The 20,805-nt window shown below is 31.2% G+C and overlaps 1 protein-coding gene across 6 annotated transcripts in view; it reads left to right on the forward strand.

The window, feature by feature from the left end:
• Window positions 1-20,805, forward strand: part of PCDH11X (protocadherin 11 X-linked) — an 803,219-nt gene that overhangs the window by 13,790 nt on the left and 768,624 nt on the right. For 4 of the 6 annotated variants that reach the window (XM_074323530.1, XM_074323532.1, XM_074323533.1 and 1 more), the window contains exons 2-3: window positions 15,918-16,023; window positions 16,725-16,783. The exons of 1 other annotated variant lie outside the window; for it this stretch is intronic. In XM_074323530.1, coding sequence (XP_074179631.1) covers window positions 16,741-16,783 — 43 coding nt within the window. In that variant the 5' untranslated portion in view covers window positions 15,918-16,023; window positions 16,725-16,740. Of the gene's footprint in view, window positions 1-15,870; window positions 16,024-16,724; window positions 16,784-20,805 lie in introns of all 6 variants that reach the window. One more of the 6 variants, XM_074323531.1, reaches the window with a different exon arrangement.

Below are 20,805 nucleotides of genomic sequence, written 5' to 3' on the forward strand. Positions count from 1 at the left end.
CTCATGAGAAAATTAGTAGACTTAAAAATATAAATGGTGACATATTCTGCCAAAGTGCTACTGAATATAAAAGGCAAACACTATCCTTATTGTAATGTTTCCTTAAAATTGCAGTTCTTCTACTTAAAGTTGATATTTATAAATTTTTGTTTGACAAAAGACTTAATTTACAATCATCTAAAACTTCAAAAACCTTGTGAGTTAGGTGGGGCAGATATTTTTATCCCCATTTCTGTGCAAAAAAAAATGCAAATTGTGGTGAGATCTCAGGCTTGATGGAACTAGCACTATGCTGAGGTAACTCATAACTAGCTCTGTTTTGATAAAAATACACTTATGCTTTACACTCTTAGTATTTTCCTGTTGTTCTCATTATTATTGTCTCCAGATAGAGTAGAAATATTTCAGTGAAATACATGTTCGTAGATCTTATGGAATACCCTTCTATCTCTAATTTACTCAGTTTTTTTTTTCCTTTCATAATTTGGGAAATTTTGTCTTTGTGTATAACTTGTACCTTTTTCTGAAGCAACTTAATAAAAACAGGAATATTGTTTAAGTGAATTGTGATCAGTTATATGTAGGTGATATTTGTTGTTTTCTAGAAGGTTCCATTCCTTTTAAAATGACTTGCCCAAGGTCACAAAAGCTATTTAGTGACAGTCTGAAGTAGAATTTAGGTCTCCCTGGCCAGTGTGCTTTTCACTATATCATGTTGTCACATCTCTTACCATAGTAAAAGAGCTTACATAAATAATAGAAAATTAGATGTGTAATGGGCATAGAGCCTGAAATGTCCCAAAGTGCTACAACTAATTTGGGTTATAGATTTGGAGAGTAAATACAAAACAAAAGTGCATTAAGTAGCAAAAATGGTGACTCCTTTTGAATAAAGTAAAGACTAATTAACTCATTGACAATTTTTTTCTGAATAAAAACCTAAATTTTATAAGACAATTACTTATTTTAAATAATTTACATCTTGAATGTTAGATACATCTTCTACATGATGTTTGTTTGCTGCAATTTAAACTTTACTGACATTTCACTATAATGCTGTATTGCAACATTAATCTGTCTTAAATCCAAGAATTTTGATTTGAAGCAATACTATAAGAACAGTTTTATAGTCATCTCCACTTTAATAGCATGTCTCCTGTTATTTAGGACCCCAACATACATTAATGTAAAGTTTTGATGTTCCATAAACACTATGAAGTATCCAATTTATGAAACACGTTTGCTTATTTACAGAAGATTAATTATTTCCCCTGTTCATTATAAAGGTGTTTTCTCTCCTGCTAAAAATGTCTAACACATCAGGCTTTTAATAGATTAATGGAATGGAGTTGCAAACTTTGGCTTAGCAAATACATCTTCAAAAGTCATGCTGTTTTTCAAAATATAAATTAACAACTTTGGTTAAATGTAAGGAAACAATCTAAAAGCCAGCAACCTCAGTTGTATTTTGCTCTAGTTGTAATTTGAATGAAAATTTATTTTACATAAATAAGATTATATCTTTTCCACCAAAACATAAAGAGATTTCATTATGAAGATAATATTTTATCTTCCATAGTTATTGATCTATATTTTCTTTTCTTTGTTACCAGAGCCGTATATTCCTTCTGCATAGTTCAAATTCTTAAACTCATTTAAGAAATAATTTGAATGTATTTCACTTAATTTGGTTTACAGAGAAGGTTTCTAGGTATAGATTCTTTTTAATAGCATGACTGTTTTGAATCTATTATACAGATAAATTTTGAAATGTTAGCTATGTGGTAAAAAAATAAACATAGAAGAATCTTCTTTCAGAAGCTACTGAAGACACACAGGTTGAGTTCCAAACTGCTGAAATACTAAAAGAAGACAAAAATCGTTAATAATATTTTCTTAGCTTTTCTAGAAAAAGCCTACTTGATAAGCTGATTCTCAAAACTTAACATGTTCACAACAGCTGAAAAAATCCATTTAACCAAGGTTATGGTTAAAATATAAAGACACATTTACCCACAACAATTATTTTTTGCACACTTGATAATCACTGTGTATATATTTTCAGTTGGTACAAATTAATCAAAAGCCTCCTTTATTCTTTAGTTATCTTTATCTTAGACGTCTACATCTATACCGCTGTGAGGTAGGAGGTATTCTAATTATCTCCATGTCATAAATATGGAAATTGAAACTTGACCAAACTTATGCAGATATCAAATAGCTATGTCAGGTACCAAATTCATGTATATACATATATATATATATATATATATATATATATATATATATATATATACACACACACACACACACACACACACACACACATATATACACAAATATATATGTGTATATATATATTTTTTTCACTTCACTGACCAGAATTTTAGCCACAGTGATAAATAAAAGTTTATTTTTGTCTATGTTTTTGAAATATCATTTCACTATATTAATAATGACTATGTACATGGATATTTTACTTTTTATTTCTCTTTAAACAAATGTTTTATATTATGTCTATTTCCCAGCTTAGTTAACTGTATTAGAGCTGTCGAACACCATGCCTTGAGGAAACAAAAATCTACATTAGTTAATATTAAGATTTTTAATATTACCTAAATATTAAGGTATTTTTTCCTTTCTGGACATCTTAATGGTAGGGGAAATATTCAATCTATAAAATCACCTGTCATTATCAATTCAGTTATACCCTGAAAAATGTGGACACATACACTTTACTGGTCTAATTTAAAACCTAGGCTTTCTCCTTTGATAATTCCATTTTTGTTATAGATTATATAATCAGTGTAAACAAATTGAAATTATAGGTGGCTTATAATCTTTCTCATCAAATATGGTTGCATCTTTATTTCATTTGTATAGAAATTTGATAAGTTTGATCTAGAGGCATGTAGCAATTTTGATTTTTAAGATATTTTTTGGACAATCCCAAGTTAAAATAATAGGTTTCAGTTCTAGTCTCTGTTCAGAATCCTGATACATAATGCTGGGAAAAATACTAAAAGGATAAAATGACTCACAGCATTAAACAACTAAATCACTAACATTCTCTTGAACCACAAAAGGAGAATTGAATTTACTTACAATCCCCATCTGTGTACTATCACACCTCGTTCAATCAATCGTTTTAAGTGACTTTTTTCCCAAACTAACTGCTAGTTTTATTTTTATGTGGACATTAGTCTTATTGTCCAGATAATTCAGTCTGTATTTCTACTTCAGACAAATAAAGTACACCAATTCCTTATTCTTTAATCATATCCTTAGGGCTTATCAGCCAGGATGGAAAACTGTGAGTCAAGAATATTGATCAAAGATTAGTCAAAAGTTAAAATATATTCTGGATTTATTGTTTAATAATTCACATTGTTATAATGCAATAATGATAAAAATTCAGTGCAAAAATAAAACATCAAGCATGCCTCTGCTTGATGAACAGGGAAGATTAGAATGGTGGAATTTTGCCTAAATAGACTCATTCTAGTAGACAAACATTATGCATTTTTTTATTACAGTAACATTTTTAAATCTTGAAAAATATGGAACCACTTTTTAAAAATATAAGTACACACACACACCTTTTAAAATTTATGATACATAACCGCCTTCAACTTAGATATAGACAAATTAAATTTATTTTTAATGATACCTAAAAGTTATCTTACTAATATTCAATACCACTTTGTTACTTGAGAATTCTAGTGTTCACAAAAAAGACCTTATTTTGTAGAACTTAGGCTGTCTTCCTGATATTAGGATATATTACCACCAGATAGCAGTGGTGCTGTAAGAATTCAGTTTTTATCGGTATGTGTTTTACTCAGACATGGATTATTTCTTCTTTAATATATTTAATGTGTTTAATATCTGAAATTGTATAAGAAATCATACCTACATATATACTCAAAACATATTTTTAAAAATAAATATTTAGGCCCAGATTATTATATTTTCCTTCTCATATATCACCAATTAATACTTAGTCAATCCCTACCCCTCTCCAGAGACTTTGATTAGCTTATTTCTGACTTAATTCTATATTTTGTAATATTTTCCTGAATGCTGTTTTTTGAAAAAAATCTTGCAACCGTGGGAATTTAAAATAGAAATTTTAGAAGACTATTCCACAGAGTTGCATAGAGATGTGAACTAAATCCATAGCCTCCAAGACACAAATTATTACATTTTCTGACTAATTTTAAAAGATATATCTGCAACTAAAATTTCTATTATCCTTCAGTCAAATAATAAATTATAAACATAGGTAGTTCTGTTGAGTAAGTGACTCCATTTCTATTGGGGCATTGTGCTCAGCTCACAAGAGTGAATGTGAAATATTCACTAAGAGACTGTTATGAGGAGGAGTCAAACTTAATTTTTTTTTTTTTTTTGTACAGTGTGTAAATGATGGAAATGGACCTAATAAGGCTGTTTAAAGATTCCCAAAAGAAGATTTTTCTGACCATTCACTTGATTTACTAGTATGAATTTCTGAGTAACTACCCACACAGTTTCCTGGTTGTGAAATAAAAGTAATGGCCATTGAACAATTTTTCTAACAGTCTGTGAAAGTAAGTCATAAGACGCTAATTTATTGTAACACTCAGAACAATAGAACCGAAAGATGAGGCTTTAAATATTTTAAATGCTATATATTTATATTTATAAATGATCGCAAACACTGAACACTAACATGTTCTTAAATAAGTTTTTAAAATTAAGTATTATACATAATGTTATAAAACCAGATGTGTTGGTACATAACTAAGTTGTATATTTTTGTAAATATTATTACAAGTTCATTTGTAGAATTATGATGTATGCATATATTTATATGTTAGAATTTAGGATTTATGTAGAGGCATATGTGGATACATATGCCCATATATTCTTGCTTAGACAAATGGTAACATAATGATAAGACACTTATTCTTAAATAAAATTTTGAAATTATCAGATATACTAATCATGCAAACACAAACTAGGTATTTTAAGTTTCCATCTACATAACCAATTCCAAATAATTTTTATTGTCTCCACACTGGCAGCCCGTTGACCCATTAGTAACAGGAATCACCATATCCCAGGTGAGAGAAAGCTGTCCAGTTCACACAGTTCAGAAATTTACCTGATTTCATTAGGTTTTTTGCCCAGCACTTTTCATAATCTTCAACTTTCCATCCCCTATCCTTTCCTCCTACTATTTTTTTTCTTTCTTTCACTGAACCTTCACCCATCTTTCTTCATAAAGTGAGTTGTTGAAAGATTAAATATTTTACTACAAATCACTCTGTTTTCTATTTCTGTGCATCTATGCCAAAAACAGTGTTTGAAAACCCCTATTATTATATTGCTTTTAAATGGTCTCCTTTTTTCTAAAATTAAAAAAAAAAAGAAATTACAATTAGGTATATGTTCCTGGGCTCTTTAAGGAAATATTTGTCCCATACTGTGATTTTTGGATCCTTGCTTGTTCTCAGTTGTCTGGGAGATGCACAATAAAAGAGTACATGCCCAGGAGAATAAAGCTTTGATTTATATATCTAAATGTTGCCTTATAAATAAAACAAACATATAAGCATATACTGATTTTTTCCTAGCATTTTGAAAAAAGGTGATCCAAGATAGATAATTCTTTATGCGGACCGTTATGTTTATGTATCAATTTGTTTCATCTAGCATTTGAGTCAGCAATAGCTTTCTTTTGAAAACTAAGACCTCTTCTGCTGTTATCACTGACTTCAAAAAAGGAGAAACTAAAACCGATGTTATCATAAATATATTCAGTTGATCATTTAGTTTAAGGCATATGATAGCTTATATTTAACTTTTAGGAATATTTAGTTTAAATTTAAAAAGTTATTCTTTAAAACACATAGAAATGCTGCATTAAAAAAGTTTATTATCCCATCTGAGCTTCAAATAAAGTGATTTTAACAAGTAGGGTGGTTACTTATTTAGCTCAGAAGAATTTAAAACAAAACTTAAAAGAGTTTTAAAGAGAAACACTTATTTTATACCTGTGTTAGTCAATACGAGAGAGGCTCTGGAGTTGCAAGGAGGGTTTTTTCATTTTTAAGTTCTTAACAAAAGTAAGATGGGCCACATATTGTACCTGAATAATAGAAATTTCTTCAACATAAACTGAAAAACATTTGCATAGAAATGGTAGATTTACACTTGATTACTTTTAAAAGAAAAGAAATAGCCAAGCATAATTTTCCAGAATGAAATAAAGTTTATTTTCATTAGTGAAAGTCATATTTTAATTTCATTTGAAGTGATACACACACTCTAAAACTTCATCTAAAAAGTAAATTCATATAAAACTACATATTTTAAAACTAGATAAATAGAACTAAAATCATATGTGATATTAACATAATGTAACATTTGTTGAAGAAAAACCATCCAGCCTAAGAGAAAGCTTATAAGAGTTTATTTGAGCCAAACTGATGACAATTGCCGGGACGCAAAATTTCAACGGATTGAGAAAATGTTCTGCAAAATGGCGGTTTGCAGCTTATTTTATAGGTAGAATCAAAGGAGGAGGGTTATGTGAAATCCACTGGTGGTAGATTAAGGGGGTGGGAGAAAGCAGGGCAGGGGAGGAATCTCTGGGATCGGGTAAAAGTAAATTGGATAGACTGGTACTTCTACTTAGGTAGGTACAGAATAGTTAATAGTTCACTTTTTACAACACCTAGAGATGGTAATCAGGGGGCAAGAATAATAATGAGGGATTCTATAGTTTCCTGCTCTGGTCTGGAAAAAGGGATTACTCTGACATTCCAAGGGCAGGTTATCTTAGATACAAAAAGAAAATAAGCTCACTTAAGGTGAAGACTGACCTTTGTCAAGGAAGCTTCAGGCTAAAAGATGTGACTTCCTGCCCTGGCCCACCTTAGTTAGGAATTTTACTGTTCACACCATCCTACTGGTTACTTTCAGTCTCCTGAGCTTATCAGGTTTAACATGTGGCCCCTTTTATGTCCACACATTAAATATCAATTGTTTTGCAAAAAGATTTGCACTGTGTAAATAGATTCATCATAGACTCTTTAAATATTAGGCTCTCAGACTGTATAAAAAATGACATTTGTTATCAGTCCTCCAGGTGTTAGATACATAACAGTCACACTTAACGGGCAATATAAGTGAAAGATACTTGGTAGACAAGAATCAGAGGCCAAAATATGTAAAACATTTATATAAATGAAATAATAAAACCCTGACTGATTTGAAAACACACTGATACATTACCAATGTGCTTTCTTGAAGAAGTGGTTACTAGAGAAGATACTTACCTGAGGGAATTCAGAAAACTGGTCGTCCTTTAAGTGGGGCAGATACTCTTCCAGTCCTTAATAGCTTTGTTTTAAAGAACAGTCATTCACATGCAAATATTATCCCTGCATACATACAATAGAAGAGATGGAATAACCTGTCTCTCCAAGTTGTTATTGACAGTCTGTGTTCCACCACAGAGGAAATCCACAAATTAAATACAGGCAATTTTCTTTATTTTCTTCCAGCTTGTCTTTGAATTACTTTTGCTGTTTTTTCTTTACAGTTAACTACGTTGATTTAGATTCAATTAATTCTGTTGACTAAAACTCATTTTTTTATCCCTATTATTTCCTGCTTCTCACTAGCACACCTTTTATATTGTCTGTCGTGCCTTTATCACAAATAAGTAATTTATCTTTATTTATGTAAGCAACCTGCTGCTCACTCCACATCAAAGTTACATTATTAAGAGACCCAACTATTTTGATAAGTTTCTAAATAAGTTTCTCTGCACACCTAGTTTGCATATTCCCTAGATATTTGGAATTAATTTTCCCTCATAGTAATTTATATGGAGAATTGAATATTAGTTGAAAGCCTGACTAAAATATCTACGTAGAATAAAGTAGGAACATGCAAAATTTTATTTTTCATGTCAAAATTGGTTGAATATCAGCAATTTCATATGGTTCAACCTAATAGGCAAAGACCACAGTCCAGGAGATTTACTAAAAGGCAGAAATCATAGCTTTACTGTTAATAACTCCACAATTATAATGTTATCATTGGAGATATTCCCTGAATATACTCCTCACATATGCAGATTTGTCAAGATCATTACATAAGGCTTTAGTAAAAATTAGTGTTGGAGAAATTTTTATGAATAATGCATTTTTCTCGAGAAAGTGAGATTTGTAAAGTTGGGACTTCTGACCTAATTTTCACATGAGTTCCCGAAAATGAATCCCAGTTCCATTAAATGTCCCTAGTACAAATTACCCGATTATGCAATTTCAATTTCAATGAGATGTAGCATCAAGTAAATCTATTTTTCAATTCAATTACTTATTGAATGAGTAGACATTTTTTCTAATAAGAAGATAGGCATTTGGATCAAAAGATACTATTTCTTTCTACAGAAGATTTATAGTGTTTGTACTTGAATATGGATTATAGAAACACATGTTATGAGATCTCCATATTATCATTTACCCATTATCAGAAAATTTTATTTCTAAGAAAAAGTTAAATAACAAAATCTTTTGCCATCAAGTACCTTTCCAATTTTTCCTAGTTACGTTTTCATACATATCAACTCTTTACTGAGTGATCCTCATGATAATCTCGATCCAGATTCTAATTCCAAGACATTGCTAGGTTTTGTTTGTTTGTTTTAATGTAAGTGAACACAAACATATTTTGTCTTATATAAAGTCTGCGTAGTAGTTAACAGCTTAAGCTTTGGAGTCCGATAAATCTTCCTTCAAATTCTAGCTGCTTACCTTAATAGTTCTGAAACCTTGGGCAAGTTATTGAAACTCTTAGAACCTCATGTCCTCATATGTAAATGGAAGTAACAGTAACAGTACATACAGTATACGATAGTTGTATTAACTGTACTGAACATAGTGCTTGGCATTCAATAAGAAATCAATAAAATGGTAACTACTATTACTTTAATAACTGATTATATACATTAGACTGTAGTATTAAGATGAATCTAACAGCTGAATGTATCAAAATATCTGTCACTATAATAATTTGCAGAAACATGGGTCTTTATTTCCTTTAAATTTTATTTTAATAGGATCATGACTTGCAGGAAGTTCCCCGTTTGTACATAATTTTAGAAGCAGGAGTTCAAATAGCCTGAGTGGAGAACTATCCAATATCCTTGATTTTTTTTCAATCACATATAGATAATGTGATTAAAACCTACTGTTTGCTAAATAGTGGAAATTTTACACTTCTTGAATTGGTGGTAGTGCTGGAAAATAGTCAGTAGAAATAAAGAATATTCTTTCTTGACAGCTTATGCAGTGTTAATGTGACAAGACCTCCCTTTTACCAAATGCAAGTCTTTTCAGACTCTTAGTAAAATCAATCAGCATTCCTTTAAAAAAATTATTAAATTTTTTTAAAGGATATTATATCATTAAAGTTGCCATTTTTAATTTGGATTTTTATGGTGATTCAGAAAATTGTTTATCAACAAGAATGCCACAAAATATTAAATAGCAGTTTTATATTTAAAGTGGTTCTGCTCATTTATAATTAACCAGTGAGGAAGAAAAAAATTACAGACTGCTTAAAATATTATTTTACTAGGTTAAATTTTTAATTTATTTTAATTGTTTATAAGTCTTTAGTAATGTATTTATTGATTTATCTGAAAAAATTCTGTTTTAAAATAAATATGTTACTTCATTCTCAAATGACTACTCAATCAACATGTATATAGTTGTGGGTTTCCTTTCTTTTATGCTTTTTTATTTCTAAACTGATCACTTTGGTCAAACAGGGTTAGTTTAAAGTGTAATTATTATAAATGAAATATTTTCAAATATTTTAGCTTTGAGTCACCAGGTATGGAAATAACCTAGCTAAGTATGCAAGTTTTTAAAAGATTCACATAATATAGTAATAATAGGAATAGTATAAAGTGACATGATAAAAGACGTTTGTTTAAAGACATATTACTTGATCCAATTTAGAAAGACTGATTTTGCTGAGGAACTTTACTTGGTCTTAGAGATGGATCCAAGAATAATATTTTTCTTTTATTTTTTTTTAACATGATAAAGTCAAGAGAGTTTTGAAAACTAGTAGATATAACCAACAGAAAAATGGCTAAGAAAAATACGCAATTTCCACTTATGAAAACTGAAGTGAGAAAAATACTGATAAAAATCACTTAGCTGCCATTACTCCTAGAAATTGCAGTTTCCCTTTGTGATATATTAAAAATGATGAATACACAAAGTTTTATTTTAAGGAAGATTTTTTTGTGTGAATATAAAATAATTAGATTTAAGTTTATTTCTCTACCAATTTTTTCCTACTTGATCTATTTTTAAAAAAATGCTTATAACATACTTAAATGTAGTTATTTTGCTGAATTTTAGTCACCCTTTCTCCACAAATCAAGAAATACACATAGAAGAAGAATTTTTGAGGCCCCAAACTCTGTTTTTCTCCAAAATGTAGTTTTTATAACACAGTCTTTGGGCATTCTTTAGACTAGACATTTGACCGTCTTGATCTAGATATTGTATATTTCATATATACATATGCATACGTACATACATACATACATACATACATAAGTGTGTGTGTGTGTGTGTGTGTGTGTGTGTGTGTGTGTTTAACCAGCATTTGTAGTAACTTATCTCAAAGAAATTTCAAATATTATAAGCCTCTACTATTAGGACAGAAACACTGTATTCACAGTAATGTTCATTGGTTACATGTATTATATTTAGAGGAGTTTCACATTAAAATAAGTGATCAGGATTAATAGATACAGGCTGAAATTAAAAGAATGCTTACCCTAAAATAAAAGGAAACAATGTTTGGTAATAAGAACGTGACATTGGATAAGTGAAATATCTAGGACTGTTTTCTTGAATAATTTAGTATATTTTATGTGAAAAACTTAAAGGACTATAAAGTGGGGGAGATGAGCAGTATAGTATAAGTGAGGGAAGAGAAGAAAAGGTGCTATTCAAACTTGATTTCAATCAACTGTCTTTGTAATAACATGTGGTTGAATGTTTCGATCTACTTATAATGAGCATTCTAAGGACTTACTAATATTTGAAAATTGGGAAGAAATTTTTATGTTTTTCCCCTTGTCCTGAGGTATCCTAAAAATAAAGCTTGATACAAGAATAAAGAGTATGAAAGTAAAGGAATGTCTTGATATCTCGTGTTTGCTAAAGCACAGCCACTTAAAGGGTTTGATTTCCACTAGAAAAAGTTGTTTTGTTTTAAAAGAAGAGAATGGGCATTTGATGTTTCTCACCTTTCATGGTTATGACAGTTCTCTTAGATATCTTAAATTCTCTAAGTAGAGATTTGTCATAATCTCCACAGTACACCTGTTTAAAAAACTGTAGCCCATGGAAATCTGAAACTACAAAAGAAACTTTTCTCAAGATGGAAAATACAAAGGAGTGTAAATTTCAGTTACCTAACCTGTAGGAATTTCTTTTGTCCTATTACTTTTCATCTAATAAGGCACCTAGGTGAAGAGAATTTTGATCTCACTGATGAACCAAATTTCTCTATGCAAATTAATTTGCATAAGCAAGTTAAAATTTGAGTTTAAGTTTAGGCTTAAACTGGTGGAAGGATAATAGGCAATGTGGAATTTGGTAGTTAACCACAGTTACTGAGTGCAGGAAAAATACAACTACAAACACTTCAGAAACTTTCTCGATATTGACAGGGACTAGTTTCTATAATCCTTATTGTTTTTCCTTACCAACTGTATCCATGCAATCACATCTGAACATGTACAGAAGAGCAGGGAGTAAACAACATTTTACTCATGGCTTCTGTGAAATCTAAACAAACATGGAGATTTTCTACCATTAAAAACATCAAGGATGTGGTCTTATAGACCTGTGCATTTAAAGATAAGGGAGAGGCAATGAGATAAATACTCCTAATTCAACAAAGTTCAAATAGTCATAAATAGTTTAACGGAAACTTTTCTGTAACCCTTATTGATATAAAGATGAACAGGGAGAATCAATACCTAAGACAGACATTAACTGGACTTGATAAATTACTTCATAAGCTTGAATCAACCAATGAAGCTGGTTGTTTACTGGAGACTGTTGAAGGAGTGAGCACAGTGTGTTTCCTTTAGCTGATATGTTGGTTTCCTCTCTTCCCAGTCATCTTTTTCTGATGTTCTCCTATATTAGCAAAATCTTAGGTCAGGCCTTTTATGCTCTTTTAGCCATGTGGTTGTTTGCTTGACTTTCTCTTAACCTTAAATCCATTAGAATAACTTTCTTACACCTAGAAGTACTTATGAATGACAGTTCTTTTAAGTTTTGTCACTTGTTTTATCCCAAATATTCTTTAGTGAATTCTTGGGACCCCGTGGACAAAAGTCATGGAATTTCATTATGTGTATTGAGGAAAATGAGTCTAGCCAACCAAAAGAAAGTAACTTATGAAAGTGGCATATTGCTTTCTATTAACCTTTCAAACATCTTATAATATTACTGTGCTCTCTATTTTTTTCTACACCTGAAAATTTGCACAACCTTTTGCTATTCTGTACAACACACACTATGGTTAGTAGTGCTAGACTGAACACTTAGCAGGTAGCTCATTGTAGTAATGTTGTACCTGAAATATGGTATTTCACTCAATATCCAATTTTCCTACAATAAATGTGCTTAGGCTTTAAAGTAATTTTGCTTCACTTTGCAACTATACAAATTTACTAGTAAGTCATCAAGCTAGCAGGATGAAAACAGAAGGATTCGAAGCATTAAGTATTGGACATCCCAGCTTTATTGTAACAGAATTTATCAAAGAGGAAGCTATTCTCCACAATAAACTATATTTTGGCTTCCATAGTATAGAGCAACTTCATCTTGAATTTCAAAGCAAATACCTTTAAAACACACATATCCTAAATGTGCTGAGTCAATTACTAATTAGAATTTTTCTCATAGACAATTATATCTTCAGTGTTTTGTTTGGAATGAATTAGACACATTAACACGCTGCATTATTGAGAACCAAAAGTAATTTGAGGAGCTAAATATGATAGTTCTCAGACATTTGCCATTTATGGTATTAATTAGTAATAAAAATGGTGTGTGTGTGTGTGTGTGTGTGTGTGTGAGAGATGGAGAGAGAGAGAGAGAGAGAGAGAGAGAGAGAGAGAGAGAGAGAGAGAGAGAGAGATCAGAATAGTATTTTAATTCACTTACCAAAATAACATTTTAGTGGACAAGCTAAGATATTTTTGATTAGGGGGTAGAAATTTAAGGAGTTAAGAATCCATATATCAGCAAACTGTATATTCACAACCTCTTGATCCTCATATATCATTCTAGAGGCAGAAAATTACCTACACAGACATAGCCCCTAAGTCAGAAACTGCACCTGACTAGTTTACAAAATACTAAATATAAAGAGGCACTATTTCTCAACTTTCAAATTTCTTATTAATGGAAAAAATGAGCACTCATCTTAACCTAATTCTTGGAAATCTTAATTGCCTCAAAAGAAATAACACCCATATCTGTTCAATTTATGAATCTAGAGATGAAAATTCAGGTATAAAAATAACTTTATCCTGTTATAGACTTGCTCTTTATTGAATTCTGAGATCAAACCTGACTGTCTCCAATAAATCAATGTACATTCAAACTAGTTACATATTTATATTAAATACCTGATTATTTAAAATAATTTTTATTCAGACTATAAAAATCTGAATTTCTTTATTTGCAAAGGAAACAAAAATTTTTTTCTTGTCAAAACAGCAAACATTAATTCAGAGAGGCAAAACAGGAATAACAATGATCTCCCTAGATCAATGCTAACTTTTATTCAAATTTAGTACACGTTAATAAATTTATATTCAAAAAAAACACTGTAGGTCTGAGCATCAGTAAACCCATCACTAAGATTCTATATTATGGCATTTGATTAGCTACATACATCACATGATAAAGATGTCTACTTCCCCAAAATTTGATCTTTGCTTTTAGATTAACACAGGATACAATACTATTTGAGGAATTTAAGGCACTCACTTAGGGCATGAAATTATTTTGATACATCTTAGGTTATCTGACTCTGCTCAAGAAGAATTCTATACAGGGATTAAGGGAAAATTCACATATGTGTGCATTTGGCTCCCCTTACTGTAGCTGTCCTAACCTTTAGTCTTTAAATATAGAAGCCAAGAAGGAAGTTTAGATAGATGATTGATGATCACACTTTACTAGAGTTCTCTTTAAGCATATCTGACCTCCACCTTGATCTTATTTATCATTGACACAATTACAGTTAACATATAAATTTAATTTGATGGCTAACACTTTAACTCATTTTAATCACTTTTATAACAAGTAGCTTTTTATAATCAAATAACTTTTATAAAGATCTCAGATTAAAATATGTTCTCTTATTCAGCCTCAATATTTTCTTACAAAACATGTTCATCCTCTTGATTTTACCTTATCTGTTCTTGGTATTAACCTTTTCAGTCACTCAGATTTAAAACACCTTGTAGTATTCCCTCTTCTTTATCCCCACTTTCCAGACAAAAGTCCAGACTTTTCTGTCTTGAGATCTCTTTGCTTACAATCCTTCCTATATCTTCTACCGCTTAACAAAAACATTGAGATAACTACATCTTCCATGAGCCCCTTCCTAATTTCATTATCTGAGAGTGTTTTTATTCTTCGATATTCCCATAGCACTTTGCTTTTTTCCCCCTGTCAGTTAGCCTGTTCAATGTATTATTTTTCTTGTACAAGTCTTGTCCTATCTCTCCCACTATACACAACTAACATAGTGTAAATCTTCTCTGTTATATAAACTTAACATAGTGCTTTACACACTAAGGTTGCTTAAAATTAATCAACCAGGTGGATGGATGAATAGATGGACGGATGCATGGAAGAGGATGGAATATCCTAACAAAGCACATTTTCCTTAAGTAAATTCATGCATACCTTAAATACAGACTATAAAATGCCTCTGAACTGTGCTGTCCTATATGGTAGTTACTAGCTACATGTGAGCATTTCATTTAAAATTAAATAAAATTAATAATTTGTTTTCTCAGTTGCACTAGCCACATTTCAAGTGGTTAATAGCCACATGTTTCTACCATATTGGAACATGCAGATATAGAATATTTCTATTATCACAGAACATTCTATTGGACAGCATTGCTCTAGAAAGAAATGGATGTGAAAAACGCATGTCTCTGAAATTTTAGGAAGGTCATAATCATGAAGTAATAAGGAACAGGATTTCCATTTCCCATGTTAAAAAGTATAACTTGCAGTAATTTACAATGTAAGCAATTTTATCCCCTAAAGAGGAACATTTATATCAGTATCATTCTAATTATATTTTCATTTAAATTCTATTTTTTATCAATACCAATATAAATCTCAATGTGTAATATAAATAGTTAGCAAGTTGCCAAAATTTCTGTATAAATATGCATTAAATGCTTTAACAGATCTGACTTAATTAGAACTAAGAATGCAACAGTGTAAGCTGGCTTTTCAAAAATTTTAAAGCTTCTTTTATTCAAAGCCTTGAAATACTTTTCCAGCATACCCTTCCTCCAAACGTGTGGACTTTTTGTTTTTTAATCCAAGAGAGATCCATGATATCATATTGAAAGCACACTTTTATGCCTTACTTTCCCTTTTCCCAACTCTAAAATTGTACTAAAAAAGAAACATTAACTGTTGCTTGATCTGTAACCATTACAGCAAATTGGAGGACTCTGCCATATAATGATGAACCTCTGTCATGTTATCTACTTGTTGAATTTAGATTTGTGATTTCTTGAAATCCAACTCAAAGTGTTTGACCTACCACAGGAAAACCCTTTTGTGAGTAAGAAGGATTCCACAGATCACATACCAGAGAGGTCTTGCCTCAGCTGCTCTCAACTTTGTAGTCTTGTGAAGAAGCTGACAAGCTTGGGTGAGACAATGTTTTGCTATCCTCCTTACAGAATTAGAAATTCCTGTCTAAGATAGTATAAATTGGTATCGGAAGCATTATAGTTAAGATCAGTTTCACAACTGAAGAAAATTGAAATTAATATGTAGTTAATTATGAATTGTTAGTGACATAATATGTGATTAATATTCAAGGTACGACCACTTTTCTCAGCTTCAGAAAATAAATACTACTAGGCAATGGGGCTAGGCTCACACCTACTCCATATTGAGTGCCTTGAATCTATGCATTCTACTGTTTCATAAATCTACTGCAGATTCCCAATTCTATGTGTTACGTTTATTGAACTGTAGTAACAGTCCAAGGGAGAAAGTCCAATTAGTGGATATGATATTTTTATTTAACTTTCCCCTAGCAGACAAATAAGGGTAGCAGAGACTGCTCCATTTTGAAATTTTAGAATATTTGTGACTACATTTCAGAGTCATTAATGGTTTGCTGTTAACAGTCCTTTATCCATCGGGGAATACGGAATCATTCTGTCCCTAAAATTAAAGGGACATTGGACGTCCTGCTGTGGAAACTCCCACCTAGCATAGTATTAGGTTATTGAAGCCCTATCTTTTTAGTGCATCTATTTTACTTAAGTTTCAACTGATTACATTGTACTGGAGGCAAAGATCTTTTTCTTCCTTTCCCTCTTTTCATCCTCCACCCCACAGCTGATTGCAGAGCACTATGAGGACTGTGCCAAAGTGGGTTTTAATGCAGGTATTTCAAGGTGAGTTATATATATATATATTCAATACCATATAAGTCACACTTCCTCTGGGTCTTTTCAGGAGTACAAATTTTATCTGAACTACCATTTTTAGTGAATGACATTTTTCTTAAAAGATTTCTGTCAAGCTTAAAATGTTAACAGTGAGAATGAATGAAGGGAAAAGAAAAGCTCTATTTCAATATACTGATTGATACCATGTGGGGAGAAACATAAAACAACAACAACAAAAATCCCACAATTACAGTAAATGACTATATATGTCATCAACGTATTGTCAATTTCTAAAATAACTCAATTATGAGAAAAGGTACAACAGTACAGCCCTACTGTTGGTAACCTACGAAGACTTAAAGACACTTTTGGATTATGCAGAGATGTCATTATGTCCATTAGTTATTCATGTAATGAAAAGTTACAGAAGTACCTATTTTCGGAACAAATATCTTTTCTGTGGATTGTGAGCACCCTGGGTAGAGGGACTGTTTTTCCTTATTCTTGCATTTCCAATGCCTGGTACAGAGAAAGTACTCAACAAATATATACCAAACTAGCAAACAAAAGGTTGTCCTAATGAATAAATATATGGACTTTCTTGAACTGGTAAGATGATGATTTGATTAAATAAGCTAGTAGTACATCCTCCCAATCTCCAATTAAATGAATAAAAGTTGTTTAAGATTCTATTAAACAAATTTGAAATAACGTTCAAACTGTCATGGGAGGCTTTTTTTTCTTTCAAAAATAATTTGTTTGTAGATTTATTGATTAACATATCCTCCAGTGTACCCCTCACCTTCTCACAGTATTTGTGATATAATAATACAATCTATTTTACTTTTTAAAATAATGTATTTATCTAACCATTGTCACACCAATAAATTTTAATTAAAACAAAAAATGATGTGTTTGTACCAGGCTTGCTTTCAAAAGAACTTGAGATAGTAGAGCAGAATTTTAAAAAAACAAACAAAAAGGCAACACAGTCCATGTTTACCTAGTGGCAGTTTACCATTAAGATAGCAAAGCCAAATTAAACCAAGGTAAAAAAATTTTTATTAAACAAGACATTCAGTTCAAAACAATATTCTGTACACCTTTTAAGGGGTGAAGGAGAAAGAATAGGTGACTAAGTGAATGTGCTACTTGAATGTACATGACACACAGTGACTATTAATGACTTTTTTCCAAATTAAAGGTAAAAAAACAAGACTCATTGCTCCAAAATTTTACTGACTACCTTCTCCATAGTTGTTGTCTAACATGTCTCTTAAGCACTTACATTTATCCTTCCTTGTATGCTTATTCAGGTATTCCCCATGTAATGTTAACCTGTGAAAGCTTCTTAGAGGAAATTAGTTGTGAAATGCCCCGAAGCAGATGATGACCCTGGATGACCAGAGAGGAAGTGAAAATGTTATGGCTAAAGTGTGGGTGTTGGCTTGGCTGATGGGGGAAGGTTATGGGTTATAATTTAATGGGAAAGACATATGTTGGAAGCAACTAATTAAGTACCTTGAATGCTAGGTCTCAATGTTTAGATTCTATATATTTTAATAGGCAACGCATGGAGGTTTTCTGTTGTCTGTTGTTTTGGTTTGGTTATTGTATGTAATGTTTCACAAAATCATTAATCTTTATTTTCCTATATCAAAAAAAGTAAAAGTAGGGGGCCAGCCCGGTGGCTCAGGCAGTTAGAGCTCCATGCTCCTAACTTCGAAGGCTGCTGGTTCGATTCCCACATGGGCCAGTGGTCTCTCAACCACAAGGTTGCCAGTTCAATTCCTCGACTCCCACAAGGGATAGTGGGCCCCGCCCCCTGAAACTAAGATTGAACACGGCACCTTGAGCTGAGCTGCCGCTGAGCTCCCAGATGGCTCAGTTCCTGGAGCGTGTCCTCTCAACCACAAGGTTGCCAGTTCGATTCCCGCAAGAGATGGTGGGCTGTGCCCCCTGCAACTAGGAATGGCAACTGGACCTGGAGCTGAGCTGCGTCCTGCACAACTAAGATTGAAAGGACAACAACTTGACTTGGAAAAAAAGTCCTGAAGTCCTGTTCCCCCAATAAAGTACTATTCCCCTTCCCCAATAAAATAAATTTAAAAAAAGTAAAAGTAGTGCCAGATGGGCATTGGACTTGTCAGGGGGATCACTTCATAGACTGTAGATGCCTGACCACTGTGCTGTATACCTGAAGCTGAAGTAGGATAATATTAAATGTCAACTACAATTAAATATATATATTTAATATTTTATACAATATTTTATATATATTAAATATATATTTAATAATATTGAATGTCAACTATAATTAAATATATATATAGTCATGGAATGTAAAGTTAAGCACAGGGAATATAGTCAATGGTATTGTAACAGCTATATACAATGTCAGAAGTGTAGTAGATTGGAGGGGTATCACTTTCTGAGGGGTGTAAATGTCTAACTGTTACGTTGCTTTGTACACCTGAAACTAATGGAAAAAAAAGGAAAAGTAGTCCATAAAAATTACATTAAATTATATTATGGATACATAATATATTTGGAAATGTTTAGTTTAAGAAAAACTTCTCTTCTAAATAAAAAAAAAAGAGGTGGAGGAGCTGTCCTTATGTCATATCTGACTCACTTTAATAGTTCCTCTTAAAAATTAGCAGCTGTAATTAGTGGAAAATTTTGAAGGTGCAATGTTGTAGTTGTCAGCTCTAGCAGGTTTTAATTATCTTTTTTTCTTAAGTGATCAACTTTACAGAAGTTGAATATTTATCATTTTCAATACAAAATCATGACATATTTCAGTTGGAAATACTATGTCAAAAATCACTTGATTTTGTGAGATGTGTTTGCTTCAATATTTTCAACACAGGGCTTCAAGATGTATTACAATTATCCGACTAAAATACCCCTCCATTTTCTCTAACTTATACTTGTTCTTTAAAAATTCAAATGTTAATTAAAATCATCCAATGAGTCAATATATGTTTCCTATTTCATCAAAGGAATAAATTGATCAGTTTAAGTATTTCAAAACTAATCATAATGCCTAAAGATAAATGTCATTGGAATATATCCTTTTTGAAAATGTTTTCAAGAGTTGCAAAATTTTGAGGGGAAATAATATTACAAAAAAAAACACAAAAAACAACCCTAAAAAAGAAAAATTTCATTAAAATGCTCTTTTAAAACAAGGTTTCCATTTTAAGTTATATACAAAATTATTTGTTCCCAACCTAGAAACAACCGTAAGATTACTACTTACTGAAAAAAAGCATAGAGTCTTTAAACCTTATAAGCATAATTTTAAGTCAATTAAAATTATATTAAATATGCAGTTGATGACTATAAGAGATCTTGATTTTACATAAGGAATTGTGATATAAAATTCTTTAAAACTGTAGCATTGAATATAATTGAGATCCATTATACAAATGATTACAGATTTATGAATAAAGCTCATTTCAATACTAGAACAAAAAATGATCTTAGAGATGAACCTCAACTCTACTAATCATATGAAGAAAATGAGGCACAGGGTAATTAACTCTCTTGTCCAAAGTCACAGCTACTTACTTTAATCTGTTTTCTTTAGTTTTATGGTAATGACAGCTACAATAACAAACACAATACTTATTGTGGTTCCAGGAACTGTTCTAAGTACTTTACATATGTTAATTCATTCAGTTTTCACAATAACACGCCGAGGTAGATACTATTTTTATTATTTCTGTTTTATACTGAGACACAGAGAATTTTAAAAACTTGTATAAAGTTACATAGCTAATAAGTGGTGGATCACAGATTCAAAACCAGGCAATCCACCTCCATAGCTCATGCCACAAAATCTTAAATAATTTTTTTAAAATTTCATTTTGCCAAGGCAGTTTTTATATGGATATAATAACATTTTATGACTTTGATTTTTAAGTAGGGAAATTAATGGTTGTCTCAATTTCAACATTAACTATGTTTAACAATAGCTTTAAATGAATGATTTTGCTTCAGTATGTGTGACTCTCTAAATG

The sequence above is a fragment of the Rhinolophus sinicus genome, chromosome X (genome assembly GCF_036562045.2).
Source record: "Rhinolophus sinicus isolate RSC01 chromosome X, ASM3656204v1, whole genome shotgun sequence".
Classification (NCBI taxonomy): domain Eukaryota; kingdom Metazoa; phylum Chordata; class Mammalia; order Chiroptera; family Rhinolophidae; genus Rhinolophus; species Rhinolophus sinicus.